General features: G+C 54.7%; 1 protein-coding gene across 9 annotated transcripts in view; it reads left to right on the plus strand.

The window, feature by feature from the left end:
• The first annotated feature begins 1,634 nt into the window (after positions 1 to 1,634).
• The window catches only part of PAX7 (paired box 7), a 110,503-nt gene continuing 88,565 nt past the window's right edge, over positions 1,635 to 23,572 (plus strand). For 2 of the 9 annotated variants that reach the window (XM_033079690.2, XM_042779957.1), the window contains exons 1-5: positions 1,635 to 1,883; positions 2,071 to 2,273; positions 4,434 to 4,669; positions 5,272 to 5,401; positions 6,375 to 6,509. In XM_033079690.2, the coding sequence (XP_032935581.1) occupies positions 2,189 to 2,273; positions 4,434 to 4,669; positions 5,272 to 5,401; positions 6,375 to 6,509 (586 nt within the window). In that variant the 5' untranslated portion in view covers positions 1,635 to 1,883; positions 2,071 to 2,188. Of the gene's footprint in view, positions 1,884 to 2,070; positions 2,274 to 3,941; positions 3,998 to 4,433; positions 4,670 to 5,271; positions 5,402 to 6,374; positions 6,510 to 23,572 lie in introns of those variants that run through there. The other 7 variants (XM_033079693.2, XM_033079697.2, XM_033079692.1 and 4 more) reach the window with 4 other exon arrangements.

Consider the following 23,572-nt stretch of genomic DNA (forward strand, 5'->3'; position numbering starts at 1 on the left):
CGGAGTTTCACCTTCCCCCAGCGCCGGCAGAGCAGAAATATTTAATTTTCAACTTTATTCCCAGGCTCCTTCCCCCCTATCCCGGCTGATAATTTAATTAGGGGGTAGGAATGCGGCGGGACTGCGGGCCGGTCCTGGGCTTTTTCCCCCAAAAAACCTCCGGGAATTGGCGTTTTTGGGAAGCAAGGGAGGTTTTTTGGGAAGGAGATTTTTTTTTGCGTTCGCCAAAGTCGCGCCTAAGCCGGGCTCAGAGTTCGGGCGCAATTTGACACCTGGGGAAGAATTTTAAAGAATTTAAAATCGCTTTTTTTCCTCCCCACACTGCTCCGGTTTGTTTTTTATTGCGGAGGGGGATTGAGGATGGAAAGGAGGAAAACCCCAAGCGCGCAGGTTTAGGCGCGGCTTTAGGCCGAGCTCAGGATGGGGCTGGAAATTGGGCTCCAGGCCGGGCTTTAAACCCAAAGCGAAGCGGGGGCAGGAGCGGGACGGGCTGGGAGGGTCAGGACGGGGTTTGGGGAGTGCGTTTGGGGCCGGGCAGGGCCAGCACCACCCCCGGCCCCTCCGGGGGGGTTTTGGGGAGGGGGCGGCGGGGCCGAGTCCCTTTTACAGCTGCGAACAAAAGGCAGCGCCGGCGCCGGCGTCACGTCCCGCTGCGCGCTCATTCCCGGGGCTCCCAAAGCTTTTGGGGGAAAATCGGGAATTCTCCGCCCGGCCCGGGCCAGCCCCGAACCCGCCCCGTAATTAAACGCGGTTGTTAATTAATGAGACACCCGGGCTGGGGAAGGAGCGGGGTCACCGGGTCCCAAATTTGGCCCCACAGAGCGGGGGTGGGGTGAGGGGTGGAAAAAGCGGCTTCAAACCCCTCGAGGGGTGGGAAGCACCGGGCATCTTCGGGGAGCATTAATTTATTCATTCATTAATTAATTTATTTATCTATCACTTTTCTTTCTTATTACATTTATTTCTTATTTAATTGGAATTTTTTAAAAATTTCTTACAATAATTTTTAGGGGTTTTTTTAATTTATATTTTAACCTGTTTTAATTGTCATTTAAGTTCATTTTTATTCATTTAAATTGCCAATCACTTTATTTCTTTTTAAGTCTTTATCGATTATTTAATCCTTTTTTATCTCCGATTTTTTTTTTTTTTAATTTTCATTTTTTTAAATGTTATTTTATTTTTCAATCCACGCCGCAATTCCCCCACCCCGAGCAGCGCTCAGCCCATGCCCCGCCCGCTTTTCCCCTCCTGGAATCCACTTGGGGGAGAAAAATAAAAAAGCCAAAAAACCCCAAACAACCAGAACCGCGCAACTCCTAAATTTTTCCTGCTCTGCTGCACCCCGCTATCTTTTCCAGCCGCTCGAGCTTTCCATGAGGAGCCTGAGAATGACTAAAAACATCCCAAAAAATCTTCTGCGAGGAGCAAGGGGCTCCGCTCCCATTGGTGCCGGGGCCCGGCGCGGATCCCCCTTCCCATAAAAGAAAGGAGCCGGAGCCTATCAGAGCCCGCCCGTCCTTCCCACCGCCCCAACTTCCCCACCGGAGCAACTTCCAGCCCCCTCCTCCTCCTCCTCCTCCTCCTCCTCCTCCTCCTCCTCCTCCTCCTCCGTCCCTCCAGCGCTGCCACAACCGCGCCGCGAGGAGGAAGAACCGCAGCGCACGGAGCGAATCCGGGGGGCTGCGGCTCCCCCCGCTCTGCCCCCCGCCAGCCCTAAACCAACCCTGAGCCAGCCCAAAACCAGCCCTAAACCAGCCCCGAGCCAGCCCTAAGCCCAGCCCAGCTCCCAGGCAACTTTGGCTGTGCCTGCTCTTCCCGGGTGACATTCCAGCGGAGCGGCCGCTCGGGACACAGCCCCCAAACTTTCCCGGCAATTTCTGGTGGGTGATCCCCCCCTCTATCCCCACCCCTCTCATTCCCAGCGTTGCAGCGTTTTGATTTTTTCGCTTTTTAAAAAAAATTATCGCTGTCGTTATTATTTGTTTTCTGGGTGTTTTTTTTTTTGGGTTTTTTTTTTTTTTTTTTTTTTTTTGCGCTCAGAGCCCAGATTTCTCCCTTGTTTTACAGCCGCTGGAAGGGCTGGGAAGGTCGGAAGAGGCGGCCCCGCTGCCCCCCCGGTTGTGCCCGGTGTCCCCCCCAGCGCCGGTTCGCACCGGAGCCCCTCGGCCGCCGCCGCCCCCCGACCATGGCAGCGCTGCCCGGGACGGTGCCGCGGATGATGCGCCCGGCGCCGGGGCAGAACTACCCCCGCACCGGCTTCCCGCTGGAAGGTAGGTCCGGAAAACCTGGAAAAGAGCTGGAATTACCGGGGGTTTGGGGTGGGGAGGCTTAGGTTTGGAAAAGGATCGCTCCATCCCTCTGGAATCATCCGGAGGGATTTCGGTTTGGAAAAGCGCTGCTCCATCCCTTTGGAATTATTGGGGGGCCCTTAGGTTTGGAAAAGCGTCGCTCCATCCCTCTGGAATCATCAGGGTGGCCCTAAGGTTTGGAAAAGGGTCACTTCATCTCTCTGGAATTATTGATGGTGGGGGGTTAGGTTTGGAAACGCGCCGCTCCATCCCTCTGGAATTATTGAGGGGTTTAGGTTTGGAAAAGCGCCGCTCCATCCCTCTGGAATTATTGAAAGGTGTAGGTTTGGAAAAGCGCCGCTCCATCCCTCCGGAATCACCCGGGAGGGGCCCTCGGGGCGGGGGGAGCGGCTGAACTCCGCTCCTGGGGGGTTCCCGAAATTCTCCCAACTTCTCACCCCCTACCCAGCCCCTTCCCGCCGCGAATTCTAGGGATTTGCTTTGCTGTTTTCCCGTGTTTCGAGTATTCCCGGGCATCTCGCAGGATTTTTGGGGCAGTTTCTCCCGCTTTGGGGGTTTTTTGGTTTTTTGGGATTTTTTTTGGACGGCTTGGTTTTCTAACGTCCCGACAATTTCACCTCCGTGTCAAAGCGGGGGAAAACAACCAAACTGATGGGATTTAACTTTTCGGATGGGGAAAATAGGAATAAAAACCTTTATCCGGGGGGCTCCTGGAGCAGTGGGAAGCCGGGATGTCCTTGGCCGGCGTTGGCGAAGCGGGGACTCGGGAGCTGTCACCTCGCCGAGTGTCACCCATCCTCCCTCCGCCGTGCCTTTGTCACGCGGGGGGCGATTATTTCCAGGCACACACATTCCCAAAAAAAAAAAAAAAAAAAAAAAAAAAAAAGGAAAAAAAAAGGCAAATTTCTAGCCAGGACACCTCTGGCCGCATTTATTAAAAGCGGGGAAAATTTCATCCCGCCCGTGCTCAAGTGGCGAATCGCAAACCCGCGGAAAACCACGCAGACTGCAAAACACACAGGGCGCGGGGATTTGCTGAAGTGCTTTTCTGTAGCAAATGAAGTAAAACAGACGGCAAGGGAAAGGATCAAAGGATTACAACAATATTTGCACAACATGACTGGGAATAATGAAAGGAGAGAGCGGCCGGCGCTTTTAGCGGCTCTTGAATGTAAAATTGGCCACTCGAGTGTTATCTGTCGATAATGATACATCCAGGGAGCGCCGGCCAAAGTGACTCGGAATTAGCGGTGCATGATTCTCGCTAAATCGCCAGGCAATTTCTGGAATCGACTTTTCTTTGTAGCAGGAGAGGGGAGGGAAAAAAATTATATATATAAAGAAAAAAAAATAAAAATCCGCCCCTCTCGCCTCGCCTGGCGCTCGCCCCCTCCAGCCTCGCGCAAATTATCCAGCTGAGTTCTGCCCCCTCCCGTCCTTCCTCCCCTCCTTTTTGCCTTAATTTCCAGCCTGTGAAATCGTATTAATCTGCGAGATCTGCGGCGCGAGATGTTCGATAAACTGGGGAGGGGGTGAAGGAGAGGCCGGAGAGGCCGCGGCGAAGCGGCCGCGGGTAAAAACCCCCGAAACGCACCCAAAAATAAAACCCCCAAACCACCCCAAAAAAAGTGCCTCAAGGGTGTTTCAGAGGTGATTTCCCAAAGTTTGTTTGAATGAGGAGCTCGGTAAATGGAGGCGAGAAGCGCAGGGAGGATTTTTGGGGGAGAAATGGGAAGTTTTGGGAAGGTTTTGTTGTGCGGGTTTGGATTTTTGATTTCAAACCAAGGTGTGAAATCCCTAATCCGGACAAATTCACAGGGATGGACACACGGGGGGTGTCTCGGGGATGAGTGTGCGGCTCTGGGGGGATTTTTATTTTCCCACTTTCCACAGACAAATATCCCGCGTGGTGCCGGAATAAACAAACACCGGGATAAACAAACACCGGGATAACCACGGAGCGCAGGGCACTTTCCCTGCGAGACTTTTCCCCTTTTTTAAACCTCCAAATCCCGGGAGAGAAGCGGGAGGTGTGGGGAAGAACACACCGGATTTTTCCCCTCTATTTTAACTTTTCCCCCTTTTTTTTGGGTCGGGTTTTTCCCCCCGTGTCCCTCGCAGTGTCCACCCCGCTGGGCCAGGGCAGGGTGAACCAGCTCGGAGGGGTTTTCATCAACGGGCGCCCGCTGCCCAACCACATCCGCCACAAGATCGTGGAGATGGCTCACCACGGCATCCGGCCCTGCGTGATCTCCCGGCAGCTCCGCGTCTCCCACGGCTGCGTCTCCAAAATCCTCTGTCGCTACCAGGAGACGGGATCCATCCGGCCCGGGGCCATCGGCGGCAGCAAGCCCAGGGTGAGTGCGCTGCGGGCACCGCGTCCCAAAATTCCGCCTTTTTCCGGGGGTCAGCGCGAGTTTTCCAAGCGTTTTTTTGTGATTTTTCAAAATTATTTTTTTTAAGGGGGGGAGGGTTTGAATAAAGCTGCGATTTTCGGCCTCCGATGGGGAGAAAGCGGGGCCCGAGGTGAGGTGATGAATGGATTAAAATGGTTTCTTTTTTGTTGCTTCCACGTGCAACAAGTGGTGCGCGCTGGAGCGATTCCGGCCGGGTGTGGGGAGCAGGGAATTGGGGAATAGGAAATCTCTGGCTGTCCACAAACACCCCAAAAAGTGTCCCTTGCACAGCCTCCCCGGAGCTCAGGCTAATCCCACGCTTCTGGCTCTCCCAGCCCCCACAGACCCCACTTTTAGGATTTGGGGGAGCGGGACGCATTCCCAGCTTTATTTCCCTCCTTTCCCGGCTCCCAGTCCCCTTTTCCACCCCAAACCCCGCAGCCAGGGCTGAGCTGCGCCGCTCAGCGCTTCTTTTGAATTAAAAGCGCTTTTTTCCCTGCTCTCCCTCCCTTCCCGTCTGTTCTCCCCCGCGGGGACACCCCGGCGCCCCTTGGTCACAAAAGCAGGTCGCGACTCCCGACGTGGAGAAGAAAATCGAGGAATACAAGCGGGAGAACCCCGGGATGTTCAGCTGGGAGATCCGGGACCGGTTGCTCAAGGACGGGCACTGCGACCGCAGCACGGTGCCCTCAGGTGAGAAGGCAGCTTGGCCACAGCCCCGTGGGATGCTGGACGGGAATGGTTATCCCATGGCAAAGGTTTTCCAGAGGATCCAAACACCCCCCTGGCTTTGCTTGGATGGAGGGGAAATCATCCCAAGCAAACCCTGGTATTGGGGGGATTTGTGCCCTGGCTGCTGTGAAACCAAACACAAACAAAGCACTTTTCTCAACTTTTTCCAGCTCCCTCGGAAGCCGGGGGGATGCTGGGGCTGGGGGAGGACTCCAGAGGAGCCCCCAGATTCCAGGGGGAAAGGGGAACTCGGGTTGTCTCTGGGATCTGCGCTGTGGTGCTGCACAGCAGAGTCCTCATGGGGCAGAGATCTGAGAGATCCCGAGAGATCTCGAGACAGAGATCCCTGAGATTCCATGAGATCCAGATATTCCTTGAGATCCGTGAGATTCCATGAGATCCCGAGATAAAGAGATCCGAGAGATCCCGAGACAGAGATCCATGAGATTCCCAAGAGATCCCGAGACAGAGATCCGTGAGATTCCATGAGACCCGGATATTCCTTCAGATCCATGAGATCTGTGAGATTCCATGAGATCGCCAGAGGTCCAGAGAGGTCCAGAGATCCTCGGGGAGCGAGGCCGGATCCCAGAGCTCGGCCTGCAGGGATGTGTTTGGGGTCGGGGGGTTTGTTCTGCCTGTTTGGGTTTGGGGGCGGCTCTGCTGGGCCAGAGCAGGCCCGGAGCCCCATCCCGGCTGTGGGAATTTGGGAATTTGGGGATTTGCCCGATGACAGAGCATGTGTGGCCCTGGGGACCTGCCTGTCCCGGGATGTTGGCACATCCTGCACGTGGTGCCCAGCAGATCCCACTCCGGGAATTTGGTGATCTCGGAGATGCCGGCAGGTGCATCCCCACGGGAAGAGCGGCATTCCCGGCGGTTCCCACCTTTCCCAGGCAGCTTATACTCGCCTTTCTGCCTTTGACTGTCCGAGGTTTAGTGAGTTCGATTAGCCGCGTGCTCCGCATCAAATTCGGCAAGAAAGAGGAGGACGAGGACTGCGACAAGAAGGAGGAGGACGGCGACAAGAAGGCCAAGCACAGCATCGACGGCATCCTGGGCGACAAAGGTACCGCGAGTCCCCGCGCCGCGCCGGGGGGGACACCGGGGACACGGCCCTGCCCCACGGGGGTGGCTCCAGAGCCTCCCCGTTCGGCTTTTCCCAAAAAAATCCCTGCGGGGAGCGGGGCCGGCGGCGCTGCCAGGAGGAGGGAGAGTTGTCTGTGCTGTGCTCGGGATCAATTATCCATAAAAAAAAAAAAAAAAAGAAAAAAAAAGGTCGGGAATGGCCGGAGGGGGGGAGAGGCACCTCGGAGGCCGTAAATGAATTTGTTAAACAGATTTCGCTGCCGCAGCCTAAGTGGTCCCCTGGAACCGGGGCTGACAGGTGACCGATGGCGCCGATCAATATCAATTAGGGACGGGAGCCGCGAGCGCCGCCGGGCACCCAGGGGACACGGGGGGGTCCCCGGAGCCGCCAGGCACCCCGGAATTATCCTGGCAAAAATTATCCAGGGAAAACCATCCAGGTTTTGCTGAAATGAGAAACGAGCCGGGGGACGTGATCCAGGGAAAATCCTGCCGTGCTGGCGGGGAAGGCTCCGAGCCAGGCTCTGTTATCACCTCGCAGCCCCGGCAGGAAAATTCCAACTTCTCCCAGCTGGGAATGCGAGCTTGGGGGCGGGAGTTGGAGTGTGGGCAGCGCCGCGCTTCCAGAACAAAACAAAACAAATCCAAAAATGAAAATGTGGAATTTTGAGGGAGAATCCGCGAGAGTCGTCGGGGAAAACGGGGGAGTTGGAACCGCTCGGTTCGGGCACGGAACCAGCGCCGGAGTTTGGAGCATTTTTTGGGGGGAAAACGGCGATTTTGGGAGTCCCGGAGAGCGGGAAGTTGGGATTTGCCAAAACTTCGGTTTTCTCCCGAATCGGCTCAACGCGAGGACGGGCCGGGGTTGAGCGGAGTTGGAATTTTTGGGGATTTGTGGCATCGCCGCTGTCGGGGTGAGCGGGATCCTCCCCCAGCCCCGGCGTGGGAATCGCCCCCAAACTCCCCCCGTGGCTCCCAAATTTCCCCCAGTTTGGGACAAGTGGGGCAATGGTGACGTGGGGGAGAATTTTGGGGCAGAAAAGGCTCCCCCGAGCCGCGATCACGCGAGTTGGAAATGAAGGTGCACAAACGGGGGTTTATTTTATTTCATTTTATTTTTTAGAGGATCCGATCCTTTTTTTCTCCCCCCTCTTTTCCCAACCTTGAAGATGAACTTCACTTACAAAGACCTTCGAGTCTATTGAAGCTTTATAAGGAAAAGATTCCTGACCACAAAAGCAAACAGCAGAGAAAAAAAAAAAAAAAGAAAAGAAAAAAAAAAAAAGAAAGAAAAAAAAAAGAGGGGGGAAAAGGGGGAAAAACCCGAGGCTGCCTTAAAAATGGAGTAAAGGGATGGGGGAGGGAGGGCGCGTCCATTCTCATTCAAAATTCCGCGAGGAGGAGAAAAACTTTTGGACAAAGGGCCGAGGACGGGAAGAAAGGGAGATAAATTATTCAAAACTCCCTGCTGTTAGATAGTTTTGTAATATTATCGGAGCGGCTGCTGCAGAAAGGCAGAGCCGTTGGACGCTGCAAAATGTTGCTGTGATTTGGGAGAGGGGCGATGCTCATTTGCAAATCGGGGCCATTGTGTCCGCCAGGAGCTCCCCCCGCTCACTTTCGGGGTGTTTTTAATTTTATTAAAGGGGGGCAAAGGAGATTTGGTGGGTGGGGGGGTTGTGTTTTCAGCCAGGCTCGCCGCTCAGAAAAATATCTTTATTTTTGAATCAGCGGGTTAAGATTTTTTTCCCTCTTGTCCCCTCGTTTACCCCCAAAAGAACAGACAAAAAAAAAATTAAAAAAAATAAGAATGAAGGAGCGGGGAGCTTTTTATCCCTGATTAGCACGCAAGAAGTGCGTGTCAAGAGGCAAAACAAAACGTTCCCTTCTGCCTTCATGGGTGAGGCCGCGGACAAATCAAACACGAGCCCCCGTTCCTGGATGAAAGGGGGCTAATTTGGGCAAATTCCCGCGGCCGGAGCCTGTGGAGCGCCGCGTTCCCTCCGAGCGCGCACAATCTCTCCCAGTCCCGCAGAGAAATTCCAATTTTTCTGCAATTCCCGATTTTTTTTATCGCCGCCCCCGCCGTCGCGCTGAGGAGAAATCCCAAAAAACCGCTTGAAATTGGGGTTTTTTGGGTCCTGCGCGTCTCCAAAGCCACAGCTCCAACAGGAGCGTCCAAAATTCCGAATTTCCCGCTGCCCGGGCGGGTTTTAACGCCTGGGAAAGTGTTAATGGCCCCAATTAAGATAATTGATGATCCCGCTTGTAAAACACTGGCAGGCGGCGGCTGCGCGCTGGAAAACGCTGTGGTTTCTACTCGGGAAAAAAATGCTATTTCTGCTGGAAAACAACGCGATTTTACATCCAGCAATTAAAATCTCAGCAGAGCTGTTTCTGCCCCCACCCGGTTTTTATTCCCACCAAAACAAACCCAACCTCGCACTGCTTGAGGGCGAGGGAGTTTTTAATTTTTTTTTAATTTTTTAACCAATATCTTCTTCACCCTCCGAGAGCTGCGGGGGGAAAGAGGCGAAAAAACTTTGGGTTTGCTTTTTTTTTTTTAATTTTTTTTTTAAATTTTTTTTTCTGCTCCGTGGCGGGTTCTCCTCGCGGGGAGCCGGGGGAAGACAGCCCTAAATGCTCTCTCTTTTTAAGTGGGAAAGAAAGCTTCCACCCTGCGCCTGTTTCTTTCTATCGTCTGCTTGGCATTTAATAATGTTAAGACTTATTAGAGCTGGTAATGAAAACTGTGGCTGTTGAATAGGGAGCTGTGTTGGAGAAGGGTGTAATAGCTCCAAGGCATGCTAAGAAATGTATTTATCCCCAATCAGTACTCACTCTCTGAGTTCCCAGCACAAACGTTAAGTTGAAGGGTTTTAAGGCAGATTAAATTGAGCCTTTATTTCTTTGCACTTTCATCTTTAAACGGCTCACTCCAGCTAGCCCTGGGCGGATATTCATGAGGCTTCACTTTGGGTTTTTTTAGGTTTTTTTTTTAATATATGTTTATTTTTTATATATATACATATATCCTTGTTAAGAGCGAGTTTTTGTTACTGTTTGTTGTTGCTATTATAATTATTGTTATCTGGGGATGTTGTTATTTATCAGGGAGGGGATGCGCCGCTCTCTCCCTCGCTGGGGGTGGAATTGGGCACCCCCAAATCTCGGGGGGTGCAGCTCGGGGGGTGATGGGGAGGGGCAGAAGCTCCTGGGGGGGAGGGAATTGATTGAGACCAGACCTGGGGGGGGTCTCTGGAGGGTCCCCCCACCCCGAGCGGGGAGGGCGGCGCTGCCCCCCCGGAGCCCCGCGGGGATCCCCGGGTTTGGGTTTTGGGGTGGAAATGCGGATTTTTAGCGGATTTTCCGCACTCCGCTCTGTGCACCCCGAGTTTGTGCTCTCGGCCGATTTTGGGGGAAAAGCGGCGGGGTTGGGATTCTGAATTTGGGGAGAGCAGGAGAGGGTGGGATTGGAGTTCTGGTTTTGGGGGAAAAACGAGAGGGAGGTGGGATCGGGGTTCTGATTTTGGGGGAAATCGGGACAGAGCTGGGATTGGGGTTCTGAATTTGGGGGAAATCGGGACAGTGCTGGGATTGGGGTTCTCAGTTTGGGGGAAAAGCTGGAGAGCAGCGGGATCGGGGATCCCAGTTTGGGAGAGTGGTGGGATTTGGGTTCCGAATTTGGGGGGACAAGCGGGAGCAAAAGCTCCTCTGGGGCTGGGGACAGCGCAGGAGGGGGGACAGGGACAATTCCAGCCGGGAGCTGCCAGCACCGCTCCCGCCAGGATTTTGGGGAGCGGGGGAGGGTTTGGAAGGTCCCGCCCGATTTGGGGGAGCTCGGGAGGAGCGAACAGAGAAGGGGGACCCCCCCCACACCTGGGCAGGGGCTTTGTTCCCCGAGCCGCGCGTGAGGCAGGAGGGGCTGCGGGGCCGATTTATCAGCAAACAATCGGCGCGGGTTTAAAAACCAACACGCGGCTCCTCTGTAAATGTGTGTTTAGAAGCGCGGGGGGGGGGGCGCGAGCAGACACTTCATCAAATCAAGGGATTACCAAAGGTTGGCAATCTAATCAAACAGAGCCCAGGCGGGATTTGTGAGTGTTGCGAGCGGGATCAGCTCTAATAATGGGGGGCAGGAGAAGAGATAGGGAGGTGTCAAGCAATTCATTGGCTTTAGGCTGAGTTATTCTGTGCATATTTCAGGCCGAGAGGAGAGGGAAGAGAGGGAAAGAGAAATAAAAAAAATACAGGGAGAAGGGAGAGGGAGGAGGGGGGCTGGATGCGGGCGCACACGGAGCTTACATGTCACAAAAAAAGCTGAGACAAATGAGGTACAACAATAAACACAGATAACAATTACAAAGGCAAACAGTGGCTTTTGGGAACGGGAACCTGGGCTACATAAACAAAGTCGGCAAATGTTCGCAAGATAAACTCCTGCCTAAATCGAGTGTGACGGGGAGGAGAGAAGAGAGGAGGAGAGATAAGGCTGGAGAGGGGAATAAACGAGAATAATCGAACACGAGGCGTTTGAAAAAACAAACTTGAGACAAGGATGCGGCGAGCGGGGCTCGGCTGCACGGGAGAGAGCGAAGGAACATCGGGGAGATGTCTGAGAGCCAGGCTTTCTTTGGGGTTGGGGTTTTTTCCTTCTTCCCCTCTTTTTTGGGGGAGAAGAAAAGGATCCATCCTGGAGAGGGGGGAACGGGAAGGGAAATCTCGGGATCAGAGGCAGGTGGGGAGCCCCGGACTGCAGAGGAAGCGCTACGGAGACGTTTTAATGTGGAATTTGGAGGGGATTTCATTACCCAGGGCGGGTAGGAAGCAGATTTTGGGCGAAGGGGAGAGATGGAGCTGCGATAGAGCAGCGCAGGAAGGAAGGGGGGAGGTCTCGTCCTAATCCCAGGTTTGGGCCCTAATTGGGCCGGGAGGGAGGGGGCAGAGATGGAATTAAGGTAGGAAAGACTGAGAGGGAAACGCGTGATCAGGGGGCTGCTGCAAACAAACAGATTCCCCCAAAAAACACCGCTTTTAACCCGAAATCATCTCAAGGAGCAGCTCAAGGCCGCGCTGGGTCTCGCTCTCCCGTTGAGGATTTTTCCAAGCGGGAATTGCGCGCGGGAGAGGGGAGAGAGACGTGTCTGCAGCGTGGTTAAAGGAATTAGATATTTACCAGTTTGAAATAAGCCTGGCTATGGAAAAAAAAAAAAAAAAAATAAAAAAAAAGGAGGGGGGGATTGAGAGAGCGAAGATGAGACGGGAGAACACTTCAAACGAATTCATCATCTGGAGTGGCGAAGGGGAGATTTAGAGACAGTATTGGGAAGTTATTTAGATATTAATAACATATTTTCCTGAGGCGTCAGGAGTGCCTCCATACGCACTTTTCCCTCGCAGCTATTTGGCTGGGTGAAATATGGGAGACCCAAATGTTGGGGAGAGATAACACAATCAGCCGAGCCCTGGTCCTGCGACTGCATCACGGCGTTAAACCCGGATTAACCTCCCCTTCCTCCCCCTCCCCCGCCGCCGTTTCACACACCCCCCCCCCCCCCAAATTCCACCCCCATGAGAAGCTTTTTCCAAATTTTTCAGGGGAATTTCCGCGGCAGGGTTTTAAAGCACATATAAGAGTGGCCTTGAAGCGGGAAGGGACTTACTCCGGCATTAGGGTGAAGGATCTTGGGGAAAATTGCGTTTGCTACAAAAGGAAAAAAAAAAAAGCGAATCAGGGCCCCTCCGAAGACCTGGGCTTTGCAGATATTCTGTATTTAAGAACATTATTCTTAAAAAGAAGTGGGGAAAAAAAGCCCTTTTCAATCAGCTGCCACTTTTCTCTCCTCATCCCCACGCGGTTTTAAAAAAAATGGTATTTATTTTATTTTTTCTTAAATCGGAACTTCACCCTGGTTTGGGCTCTGGGCTTTTTGGTTGGCGAGGAGATGCTGAGGGGGTCAGGAAAGGAGGGATGCGAGCCGGGGAAGGGGAGCGCTGAGGGGGCTGTGCAGGAGCCAGATCTCCCAGAACTGGGGTTTTGGGGCTCTCCTCCTCCCCTGCCGCCCCCTCATCCCGGGAAAAATCAGCACTGGAGGAGTTGGGAAGCGCAGGTGCAGCTCCGGAGGGAGCAGAGCTCGGGATGGGGATGCGGTTTTGCTGGGGGGAGGGAGGGTCGGGGTATCCCCCTCCCAAAAAAACCCTCCTGCTCTCCTCCTCCTCATTCCCGCCTCGTCCCAAGGCTGGCGCTCGGCGGGGACGCGCCACAAAAGGAGCTGGATGTCACTAATGCCAGTTTATAAAGACATTTGTCACCCGGAGTTGGGGACAAGGGGGGAAGGAAGGGCGGGAGCCGCCAGCGGAGGGGGGTGTGGGAGGTGCGGGGATGATGGTGATGAGCTGATGATTATGAGGATGATGAGGGTGATGATGACGGTGATGTTTTGGGGGCACCGTCTGGGTCTGACCCCTGCCCCCGGGGCTCTCGGGAGGGACAAGAGCGCTTGGAGCTCCTCGGGGTGGGGCTTGGAGCTCCACGGAGGGGATTTGGAGTCCTTTGGAGGGGGTTTGGAGCTCCTCGAGGAGGGGCTGGAGCTCGTCACGGATGTGTTGGGGTTCCTCAGTGAGGGTTTGGGGCTCCTCGAGGCGGTTTGGAGCTCTTCGGAGTGGGTTTGGAACTCCTCGGAGAGGTTTTGGAACTTCTCAGAGGGCCTGGGGAGCTCCTCGTGGAGGGTTGGGAACTGGGTTTGGAGCTCCTGGGAGAGGTGTTGGAGCAGGGTTTGGAGCTCCTCGGTGAGGGTTTGGAGCTCCTTGAAGCAGCACTGGAGCAGGGTTTGGAACTCCTCGGGGAGGGTTTGGAACTGAGTTTGGAGCTCCTCGAGGCATCATTGGAGCAGGGTTTGGAGCTCCTTGGGGTAGTTTGGAGCTCCTCGGGGAGGGTTTGGAGCTGGATTTGGAGTCTCTCGGGTAGTTTGGAGCTGGGTTTGGAGCTCCACAGGGAGGGTTTGAGGCAGCGTTTGGAGCTCCTCGGGGAGGGTTTGAAGCAGGGTTTGGAGCTCCACAGGGAGGGTTTGGAACGCCTCGGGGGCAGCCGCATCCCCTCGGGACGGCGAGGCCAGGGCAGAATGAGAGGGGAACTCGCCCAAGCCCGAGCGCAGGAGCAGCCCAGGGTAGGTGAGGAGAGGCGGAGGCCGCTGGAGGAAATGGAGGCTCCGAGCCTTTGATCCTCGGCTGCTCTCCCTTATCGGAACAGCCGCACCACAAAGGAAGTTCATCACATCACAGCGGCTCGCGCCGTTAATTAGCGGCCGCTGCGGCTGCCGGGGCCAGCGGGATCTGAGGCCGCGCGTTCCGTGCTCGGCGTCCTCATCCTTCGGGAATAGCGCTGGGAATGTAACTGAGAGCATCATTTGGGTGTATCCGTGGGAATATAATCTGGGATATCATTGGGAATATCACTGAGACTATCAGCGGCAATATCATCTGGAGTATGATTTGGAATAACATTGAGAGTATCATCGGGAATATAATTTGGGATATAATTGGGAATATAATTTAGAATATAATTTGGAATATTATTGAGAGTATCATTTGGAAATATCACTGGGAGTATAATTTGGGATGTAATTTGGAATATCTCTGAGACTATCACTGGGAATAAAATTTGGAATATCACTGGGAATATCATTTAGCGTATCACTGGAAATGTAATTTGGGGTATCATTGGGATATAAATGGGGATATCATTGGAAATATCATTTGGAATATCATTGTGATATAATTTGGGATATCATTGGGAATTCCCACATCTCGGTGGCTCCGGGGCAGGGCAGGGCTCGCTCGCTGATGGAATCCGCGGCCGCCGAGAGGTTTTGGGCTCGCGGAGGTTTTGGGAGCGTGGCTTTTCTGGGGAAACGCTGGGAAAGGATTCCTGGAAAGAGCAGCCGGGTTTTGCTCGGGAGGGAGGGCAGGATGTGGGAATGGAGCGGTGTGGGAATGGCCGGGCCGGGGACGCTCCCTCTGCCTCCTCCTGCACCTCCCCAGGGCAATCTGGGCAGCGGGGAGGGCACGGGGGTGTCCCCTGCCCTGTCCTCTGTCCCATAGAGGTGTCACCTGTCCCATAGACAGAGAGGTGTCCCCTGCCCCATATGGAATGTCCCCTGTCCCATAGGAAGTGTCCCCTACTCCATATGGGGTGTCACCTGTCCCATAGTGTCCCCAGCCCCACAGAGGTGTCACCTGTCCCCATAAAGAGAGAGAGAGGTGTCCCCTGTCCCATAGGGAGTGTCCCCGGCCCCATATTGGGGTGTCACCTGTCCCATAAAGCTGTGTCACCTGTCCCGTAGGGAGTGTCACCTGCCCCATGGAGAGAGGAGTGTACTCAGTCCCACATTGGGGTGTCCCCTGTCCTATAGGGAGTGTCCCCTGTCCTATAGGGAGTGTCCCCTGTCCCATGGGGAGTGTCACCTGCCCCACAAGCCCCACTGAGGGCTCGTCCCTTGCCCCAAAAGGATTCTCCTGTGGCCCATGAAGGAATTCTCCTTTGCCTCCCCAAGGACACTCCCTGAACCCAAGGGGCGCTCTCCACCCCCAAAGGGTGCTCCCTGGTCCCAAAAGACACTCATTGATCCCAAAGGATTCCCTCTGATCCCAAAGGATTCCCAGTGCTCCAAAGAACCCTCTCTGCTCCTCAAAGATTCTCCCCGATCCCAAAGGACGCTCCCTGCCCCAGGGATGTTTCCGAGGGGCTCCCTCGTGCTGTTTTTACCCCACTGCCCTGGGCCTGCCCTGCCCCGGCCGAGGGAGGAAAAGGAAAAGGAAAAGGAAAAGGAAAAGCCCTTCTTGGTTTTCAGCCACTCCCCTCGGGAATTTTCGGTGCTAAAATTGGAAGGAGCCCCTGGCTGACCCCCGGGACCGGGGGAACCCCGGCCGCGACCCTCAGAGCCGCCTTTGTCCCCAGCCCCGCGATCAAAGCGACCCGGGGACATCTCCGGGAGAGGGGCCGGGGGTGGGGACAGCTCTGGAGCCGCCGTGCCCAAACCCCAGCGGAGCCCGGGCAATAAAAAAGTGATTTTCTGATTTTCCAAGGGAGTCGCGCCTGCCCCGCTGTCTTTCCCAGCTCGGGAGCGCAGGGCGATCCCGTCCTTTATTTAATTTATTTAATTTTTTTTTATTCCCGTGGCCGGGACGCGTCGATTTGCATTTTTATTGGGAATTACGGGAGGAAAGTTGATTCCAGACGGCGCTTTTTGAGCAGGACTTGGAAGCGCCCGGGTGGTTCTGGGCAGGCTCAGAGTTGGGACAAACTCCTGAAACCACTCGGGAAACTTCCCCAACTCCGCAGGGACCGGGAGGATTTGGGATTTTCCCAGAGCAAAATCCACCCGTGTTCGCTTGAATTGCGATTAATTTCCCGGTTTTAAAGGCAGGAGGGAAAGGGTGGGGGTGCAAAGGACACCTGGGTGTCGGGGCATATCCAGGGGACACCCAGGGACACCCAGGGACACCCAGGGGACAGTGATGTTTAAATTGGGGAGCAGAAAGCGCCGCTGCCCTGAATGGGCCGGGGGGGTTCAGTTAATGACCCCTAACCTCAGAACGGCCCTAAACGGGGAGCGGCGGTCACTCTGATTTTAAAGGAATATTTCTATTTATTGACACATTTATCTCGTGTTCAGCGCCGGCGTTTTCCAGAGGAATCCGTGATTTTTTTTTTTTTTTTTTAATTTTTTTTCCTGTGCGGCGACTTAATTATTTTGAAATTCCGTCGCCACTCCCGCAGAAGATGCTGTTTGATGCTAAAAAGCAGCAAATTGAGCTATTTGAAGCTTTCCCCCCCTCCTTTTCCCTCCCTGGGAATGCGGATATTTGGGTTGTACCTGGTTACTCCGTTGCTTTTTTTTCCTCGGAGTTTTTTCCCCTTAATCTCCTTCCAGCCTCAAACCCTCCCCCGCGCGGGGCTCGCTGTGCTCGCAGCGGGATCGCGGCGATTTCCACGCCCGAAAACTTCGGCAAAAGGAGGAGGAAAGTTTGCAGGCTTTGACAAACGGTTTGTTTTGCCGGTTTGTTGATTTTTTTTTTTCTCGTTGTCTTTTTTTAAATAAACAAACCGAACCAGGCGGGTTTTGCCATCCCAAATTCACCGCAGGGGGGTGGGAGTGGTGTTGGAAAGAGGAAGAGACGGCGCAACCTCGAGTGGTGAAACCCAAGGGATGTTTTTTTGGGGGGGAATGATATAAAAATAACTCCAGAATCCCCGCGATTCCCAAGGGAAAACGCTCCCACGTTCACGGAGCAGAGAGGGAGAAATTCCCCAATTTTCGCCCGGCTCGGCCAAGCTCTGCCAGGGGATAAAGCGGGGATTCCTCGGCTGGGATCAATCCTAAGGGATAAAATAACCCCAGGGCCGAGCTGGGAGAGGGCCGAGCTCGGAGCAAAAAACATCCCCCCAGCTCCAAATCCGCAAGGAACCCGAAATTTTGGGGTGATTTTTTTCCCCCTGCCCGCCTGGGAAGGGAAAAAGCGGCGCCGCAGCCTCGCTGCTCTGCCGGCTCTCCGTGAGTTTTCCCGGCGATTTTAAACTTTTCCCCCGGTTGAATTTGATTTTTTTTTTTTTTAAACTCTTTTGCTGTCCCCCTCCTCTCTCTCCCCTGTATTTTTTTTTCTTTCCGCGGGTATTTTTTTTCTCCCCGCTCTGTTTTTTCCCCTTAACCCCGGTCCTTTTTGTGCGCCCGCCTTTCATGGCGAGCGCGGCTTTACAGCTTGCTACACTTTCTAAGTGCCTCAATGGCCACTTTAGAAATACAAACAACTTTTAGAGATAAAATAACCAAACCAGAATGGGACTTTCAATGGGGGAATAGTTGTTGTCCTTTACCATGGAGTGTGCAGCCGCCTCTGCCTAATCCAGCTTTCATTTTCACCGACAAATGCCAAGAATCTATATCTGTCTCCCAACCCCTCGGGAGCTTGATTACACGACAAAAGGCTGCCATTATCCGCCGCAGAAAACAGGGAGGGGACACGGGGGGCTCGGGCCTCTGAGGATGAGGGCATCTCCAAACTATTGACTTAGTGGATGAAGTCAAGAGCAAACACGCTGAGATCTGAAGGGGGGGAAGGAGCTCCGGGAGCAGGGGGGATGCTCGGGGAAGCAGCGGCGGAAAAAAGCGGCGGAAAGTCCCTGAAAGTAGCGTGGAAGGGACGGGAGAGAGGTTGGGGAGGCCCGGATCCATCTGGGAAAGGTTTTCTCCCTCCCCATCCCGGGTGAAGTTCCCGTTCTCTCTCTCACCCTACCCCGTTCATGGTTTTTTTTTGTGTTTTTTTTTTTTTTTTTTTTTTTTTTTCCTCGCATGGCGTTTTTTCCCCTTATGATGATTTTTAATTTTCTTGAAGTATCTTCTCCGCCCGTCCCCATGGGGAATTTGGTGCCTTCCTCCTGCTGGGAGAGGGGGGAAAAGGAGGAAAAACCCCAAACCTCGCTCCTTAGGGGCGCGGGGATGGTGCAGGAGTCCCCACCCCGCCGTCCTGTGCCTGCTGTGACCCCGAGAGAGCCTCACCCCAAAGTCTGGGGGGCCAGGGGAAATCTCCGCCTCAGAGATTTTGTCCCCAAACCGGGTCAAGGTCTCGGGCGCGGAGCCGCGCTCGCTGCCGGGGCTCGGCCCTGCAGCAGGGCCGGGAATTGGGGGGTTCGGAGGGTGGGGAAGGGCTGAGACCCCCAGTAGGGCCGGCAGGGAGGAGAAGCCACCTCAGGGCGACCCCCAAGCCCCGCTCAGCCCGGCCCGAAGCGATCCCGTCACTTGCCGGGGTCACCAGCGGAGAAATCCGCACCAAAGGAATCCCGCTGCCCTTAATTACTCTTTAATCAACGCGGCGCAGCGGTGCTTTGAAAGAGCCGCTTTTGGGGCGAGGAGCTGCGTTTGAGCCCGGCCCAGGAGCCCCAAACCTGCTCCGCTTTAGGGGATTGAAAGGTGCTGGAGCCGGGCCGGGCCGGGCCCTGCGAGCAGGGGAGTCCGAGACAAAGGGAGAGGCTGGGGGGGAGCAGGGCAGAACCTGCAGGATGCGCTTTAAAACTACAAAGGAGCCTAAATTCGGCTTCTTAAGCGAAATTCATCCTGGCGGGGAGCGGGCTGAGTTTGCTGCGCTCGCGTCTCCGCGCTCAGAGGATTTTCCTCCTGTCCATAAACACAGCCGTAGAGTCGAGTTTAATTTTTAAAATTCTTTTTTAAAACATTATTTGCATTTCTTGATGTGGAGGGAGAAGTGCTGAACCTGCTGCTGGCTGCGCTGGGGACCTTTGGTTTTTCCACCTTTGCATTCCCGGTCGTGCGGACAGTTCGGTGCCTGGCAGGGAAAGAGCAGCTGCTGCGAGAGAGAATAAGTGTTAAAAGAAAGGGGTGAAAAAAAAAAAAATCCTTGTAATCTTGGGACGTGTTTAATCTGCGTCTCCCCGAATCCCAAAAGGCAGCGGGCCCCGTCTCTCTGATTTATTTTTACGCTCGCCTCGTTTGCATCCCAAAGAAGTAAACTGCTATTTTTAACCGCCGGTTTAAAGCTTAATTAAAAGCCCCTAAACTGATTGTTTTGAAAATTGATTTAGAGGAATGGCCCCAGGGCTGAGACGCTATCGCAGCCGAGGCGCAGAGCTCGCTGCGGGTTTAACCCCGGAGCCGCCGGTGCGGGGGACACGCGGGGCCGGGGGGTCCCCGCGCCCTCCGCGCTCAAAAGCTCTTTGTTAGCGCGGCTCCCGGCCCGCCCGGCCGCATCTCCGGCCGTTTCCTGGGGTGACGGCCTTTAATTGAATTAATTGAATTAAGGGGAGCTCGGAGATGCCGCTGACACGGGCACGGGGAGCCCCGAGGTGCTGCCAAACCCGGCTCTGCTGGGGGGTGCTGAGAATTTTTTGGGTGCCCAAACCCCTTGGTGCTTTGCCCAAGTCCCTTTTCCCAGCCCTCGGAAATTCCAGCCGGCCGGAATTAACTTGCGAGGGGGCTTTAACCTGCTGGAAAGGGCTGGAATGGGAGTTGGGGCTGGAATCTGGAGGAGAGGGAGGGTGGGAAGGGAAGTGGCGTTCCAGCGCCGTAATTAGATGTAAACAAGAATAGAGACGGGGCTCCGTGGTCAGACAACTCGATTGTGAGGGGATTAACACCTCGGTAAACCAATAAAGGCCCCGAGAGGCTGCGGGCCAGGCAGGACCAGCCGCGGCTGATGGGCTCCCCCTGGCACGGCAGGAACCCCCCCAAAAACGGCCCCGACACGCGTGGGGCCACCCCCGCCAGTCTGGGGAGTCCGGCTCCGGGGGGTTCTTGGCAGGGGTTTGGGTTTCTGGGGGGTTCTGCTGGTCAGGGGTGATTCCCTGCCCTCCCTCGGGGTGCCCAGCAGCCTGGAATGGTTTCCCGGCACCCCTGGCCCTGTTAATTAGGGCAATAAATGAGTTAAAGAGGATCTCCCGCGGCCCGAGCGGGGCAGAGCTCCCCCACCTCCACACGTGCCAGCGGGATGGTTCCTCTGGCACGAGGTTCCTGCAGCCCTTTAATTTCTCCATCCCCTCTTAATAACAGCTTAAAAATAATAAAATCCTCCGGAGCCAGCTCGAGCCAAACCCTCGCGGGCGCAGCTCCCCAGGTTCGCCTCCAACTGGGCTTTTGTGGCCGCTCCTTTCGCTCCCAGCTCGGCTTTTCCCCCCAGACTTGGGGTGGATGGAGGAGTTTAACCTTTGGGAAGAATAAAAACCCCCCTCGGGTCCGGCTTTGAGGGGCGCGGTGCTACCTGCGAGCCCCATTTGCCCGGATTTCTGCCCCAGCTTTGGGCTCGAGCGGGACCCGAAGGGCTCAGAGTCAAACCGAGTTCAATAACCCGGCTCTCTTTTGTCCCCCCCGTCCCTCCCCGGGCTCGGGGCTCGGCGGGCAGCGCCAATCTCGGCGCGCTCCGGGGCGCGGGTATTTCTTCCTCCCCGATTGCAAATAAGCGCAAGATTAGCACCAGCAGCTGTTTGGAATTGGAACAATGGAGAGACCTAGGAAGTGGCGAAATTGAAAAAGGAGAACCCCCCCTTCTCCCCTCCCTCCCCTGATCGCCCGGCTCAGAGTTCACCGAGTCAGACTGCCTGACTCGCCGTGACCTCCGCGGGGCTGTTCGCGCACGGGGAGCGCGGGGGGAGCCTCAACCAGCGGCGGGAGAGCGGGGAAAAGGGGGCGGGGGGCACAGCGGGCGCTTTAATGAAATTTCCTCCAGAAAAGGAGGAGGTTCCGCGAGGTTCTGGCGGAGCTGGACGCTCCCCTTCGGCCGTGGTGGAGGGGGGGCTTTGGGGTTTTATTGGGATGAGTTTCCCCCTTTTCTCCTCCTCGGGGTTTCTCTCTGGCCGGGATAGGGGAGGGGGGTTCCCGTTTTGGGGCGCTGCCCCTGCGCTGGCCGGGCCGCTGTGAGAGGTTTCAATGGGATCCCCTAATGGATTTGACTCGGAAATCTCGACTTGACCAGTTTTTTCCTCTTTAAAACAAACTCATTAAACTTGTCAACACTCATTAGGGCCTTGAAGCGCTGAGCGGGAGCCGCTGGGGGCTGCCCGGGGAGGCAGCGCTGGGGAGGGGGCGGCTCGGCCCCGCTCCGAGGCGGCTCCGCGGGGAGGGAGAAGGCGCTGCCAGGAAAATCAACGCCTTAAAAGAGAAATCAAGGGAGGACAGAGGGAGCCGGCACGGGGAGGGGGCCGTGCCTTGGAAATGGGGGCAGCCCCGAGCCCCCCCTGCCCCGGGCTCGGCTACAAAGGAGGCGCCGGGAGAGGGGAGGGCTCCGGAGGGGACTCGGGGTTTGGGATCTTCCCGAGGATTTGGGGGCGTGGGGGGAATGGATCCGCTGGGCTGCGATTCCTGCGAGTGCTGGGGGAGGGGGGGGACGGGAGGGGGAAAGGTTAGAGGCGGCTCCCGGCCCTAAATCCCCTGGAAATGAGGCTGCTCTCCGAAATTCCTTCCCAATCCCCCTGCCCGCAATATTTGCAGAGCTGTAAAATTAGTCGGGGATCGTCTCAATTCTGCCGGCAGGACGAAAATTGCTTTGGGGTGGGGTTTGGGGGCAATTAAATGTTGTGCATTTCCCCATCGCTTTTCAATAGCGGTTTTGTTTGGGGTGGACTCCGATTTTTTTTTTTTTTTTTTTGTGGGTTTGTTTTTTCTAACGGGTTTATTCTGATGCTTTTCAAGCCTCGCTTCTCCTTTAAGGGGCAAAAACCCGCAACCCCCACCTCTGTTAAAAATAAAAAAAAAACTCCTCCAAGCCCTTCTGTTCTTCCCCTCCCTGAGAATGAGAACATCAGCTATTCAAGCGTATTGATGAACTCCCCCAAAAAGTTTATTAAGAGGGGCGAAAACAAAAGGACTAAAGGCCGCAGGCAACTGGACAGACAGTTTATAAACTGAGCTGCCATTGTCCCCCCGAGGCAGATGCATGAATACCTCTGAATGGGGCCCTTTGGAGTGACAAGATCAAGCCAGACAACAGCATGGTAAAAGGAAGGAGCGCTGCTTCTCCCTCCCCGAGCCCAAAGATCTGCTCCCCCTGCTCCTGCCGCATTCACGGACATCTGCAGGGGGAGGAATAAATAGCTCCTTACAGCACCGGGGGCTGCTGTGTCCCCCCCGGGCCGGCTCTCTGCGCCATATGCTGCGCTCGGCTCCTTCTGGGCAGCGCCGGCCGGGCCGGGCTGCAGCGAGCCCCCAACACCAAACTTTGCTTCCCTTCTCACTTTGCATCACCTTCTCTCTTTTCCTTCCCCCTCACCTCATCTTTCCCTTCTCTCCTTTCCCTTCCTTCTCTCCTTTTCCTTCCCCCCTTTCCTTTTCCCTCTCTCCCTTTTCCCTATTCGCTCTCCCTTTCCCGTATCCCTTTTCTCCACCCTCCCTTTTCATTCTGTCTCTCCTCCTTCTTCCTCTCCCTTTTCTTTCACCTCGTCCTTTTCCTTCCTCTCTCACCAATTTCCTTCCCTCTCTCCTTTTCCTGCCCCCGTTCCATTTTCCTTCCCTTGTTCCCTTTTCCTTCCCCTGTTCCCTTTCCCTTCCCCCTCTCTCCAGTTTCCTTCCCCTCTCCATTTTCTTTCCCCTCTCCCATTTCCTTCCTCCCATCCCTTTTTCCTTTTCCTTCCCTCCTTACCATTTTCATTTCCCCTTTTTCTTTCCTGTTCCTTTCCCTTCTCCTCTCTTCCCTTTTCCTTTCCTCTCTCCAGTTTCCTTCTCCCTCTCCCTTCTCTTCCCTCTCTCCTTCTCCTTCCTCCTGTCCATTTTCCGTCTCCCTTTTCCTTTTCTCTTCCCTCCTGACCATTTTCACTTCCCCTTTTTTCATTCCCTCTGTCTCTTTTCCTTCCCTCTCTCCCTTTTCCGTCCCCCTTTTCCCTTTTCTTTCCCCTCTGACGATTTTCCTTCCCCTTTTCCTTCCTCCCATCCCTTTCCCTTCCCCTCTCTCCCTTCCCTCCCTCTCTCCTTTCCCCCTTTTCCCTTTTCCTCCCCCCAGCCGCTGTTAAAATCCCGATTTATGGCCCTGCCTGTCCCAGAGATCCCTCGTGGTCAATTAGGTTTGCACAGAGCAATTCCACTTAATAGGCTTTGATGGATTTATTTTATTTTAGGGTTTATTTTATTTTAGGGTTTATTCTATTTTAGGGTTTATTCTATTTTACTTTTGCCTCTCCTTTCCCTGGATCTCAGCCCTGTGCTGCCGGGATGAGGGGCTGGGGGGGGGGGGGTGGGGGGAAGAACTCCCTGAGCATCCCATGGAGAGGGGCAGGGGATGGAAAACCTGGAAAATCCCCAAATCCATGCCCAAACCCTGTTTGGTTCCCCTCCTTTTGCCCCTCCAGACCCTGTCCCGGATGGAGGAAACAGGGCTGAGCAAATTTGGATGGAACTGAGCAGCTTTGGGTTCTCCCAGAAAACTCCCAAGAGCTGTGAGAGCACCTCAGACAAAAATTAATTACATTGATTTCATTCAGACAAAAATGGCAAAGCTTTGAAGGGGAGAGGTGTTTTGTGTGTGTTTGCAGTGGGGCACAGCTTGGAG

This window comes from Catharus ustulatus, chromosome 24 (genome assembly GCF_009819885.2).
Source record: "Catharus ustulatus isolate bCatUst1 chromosome 24, bCatUst1.pri.v2, whole genome shotgun sequence".
NCBI classification, from domain to species: domain Eukaryota; kingdom Metazoa; phylum Chordata; class Aves; order Passeriformes; family Turdidae; genus Catharus; species Catharus ustulatus.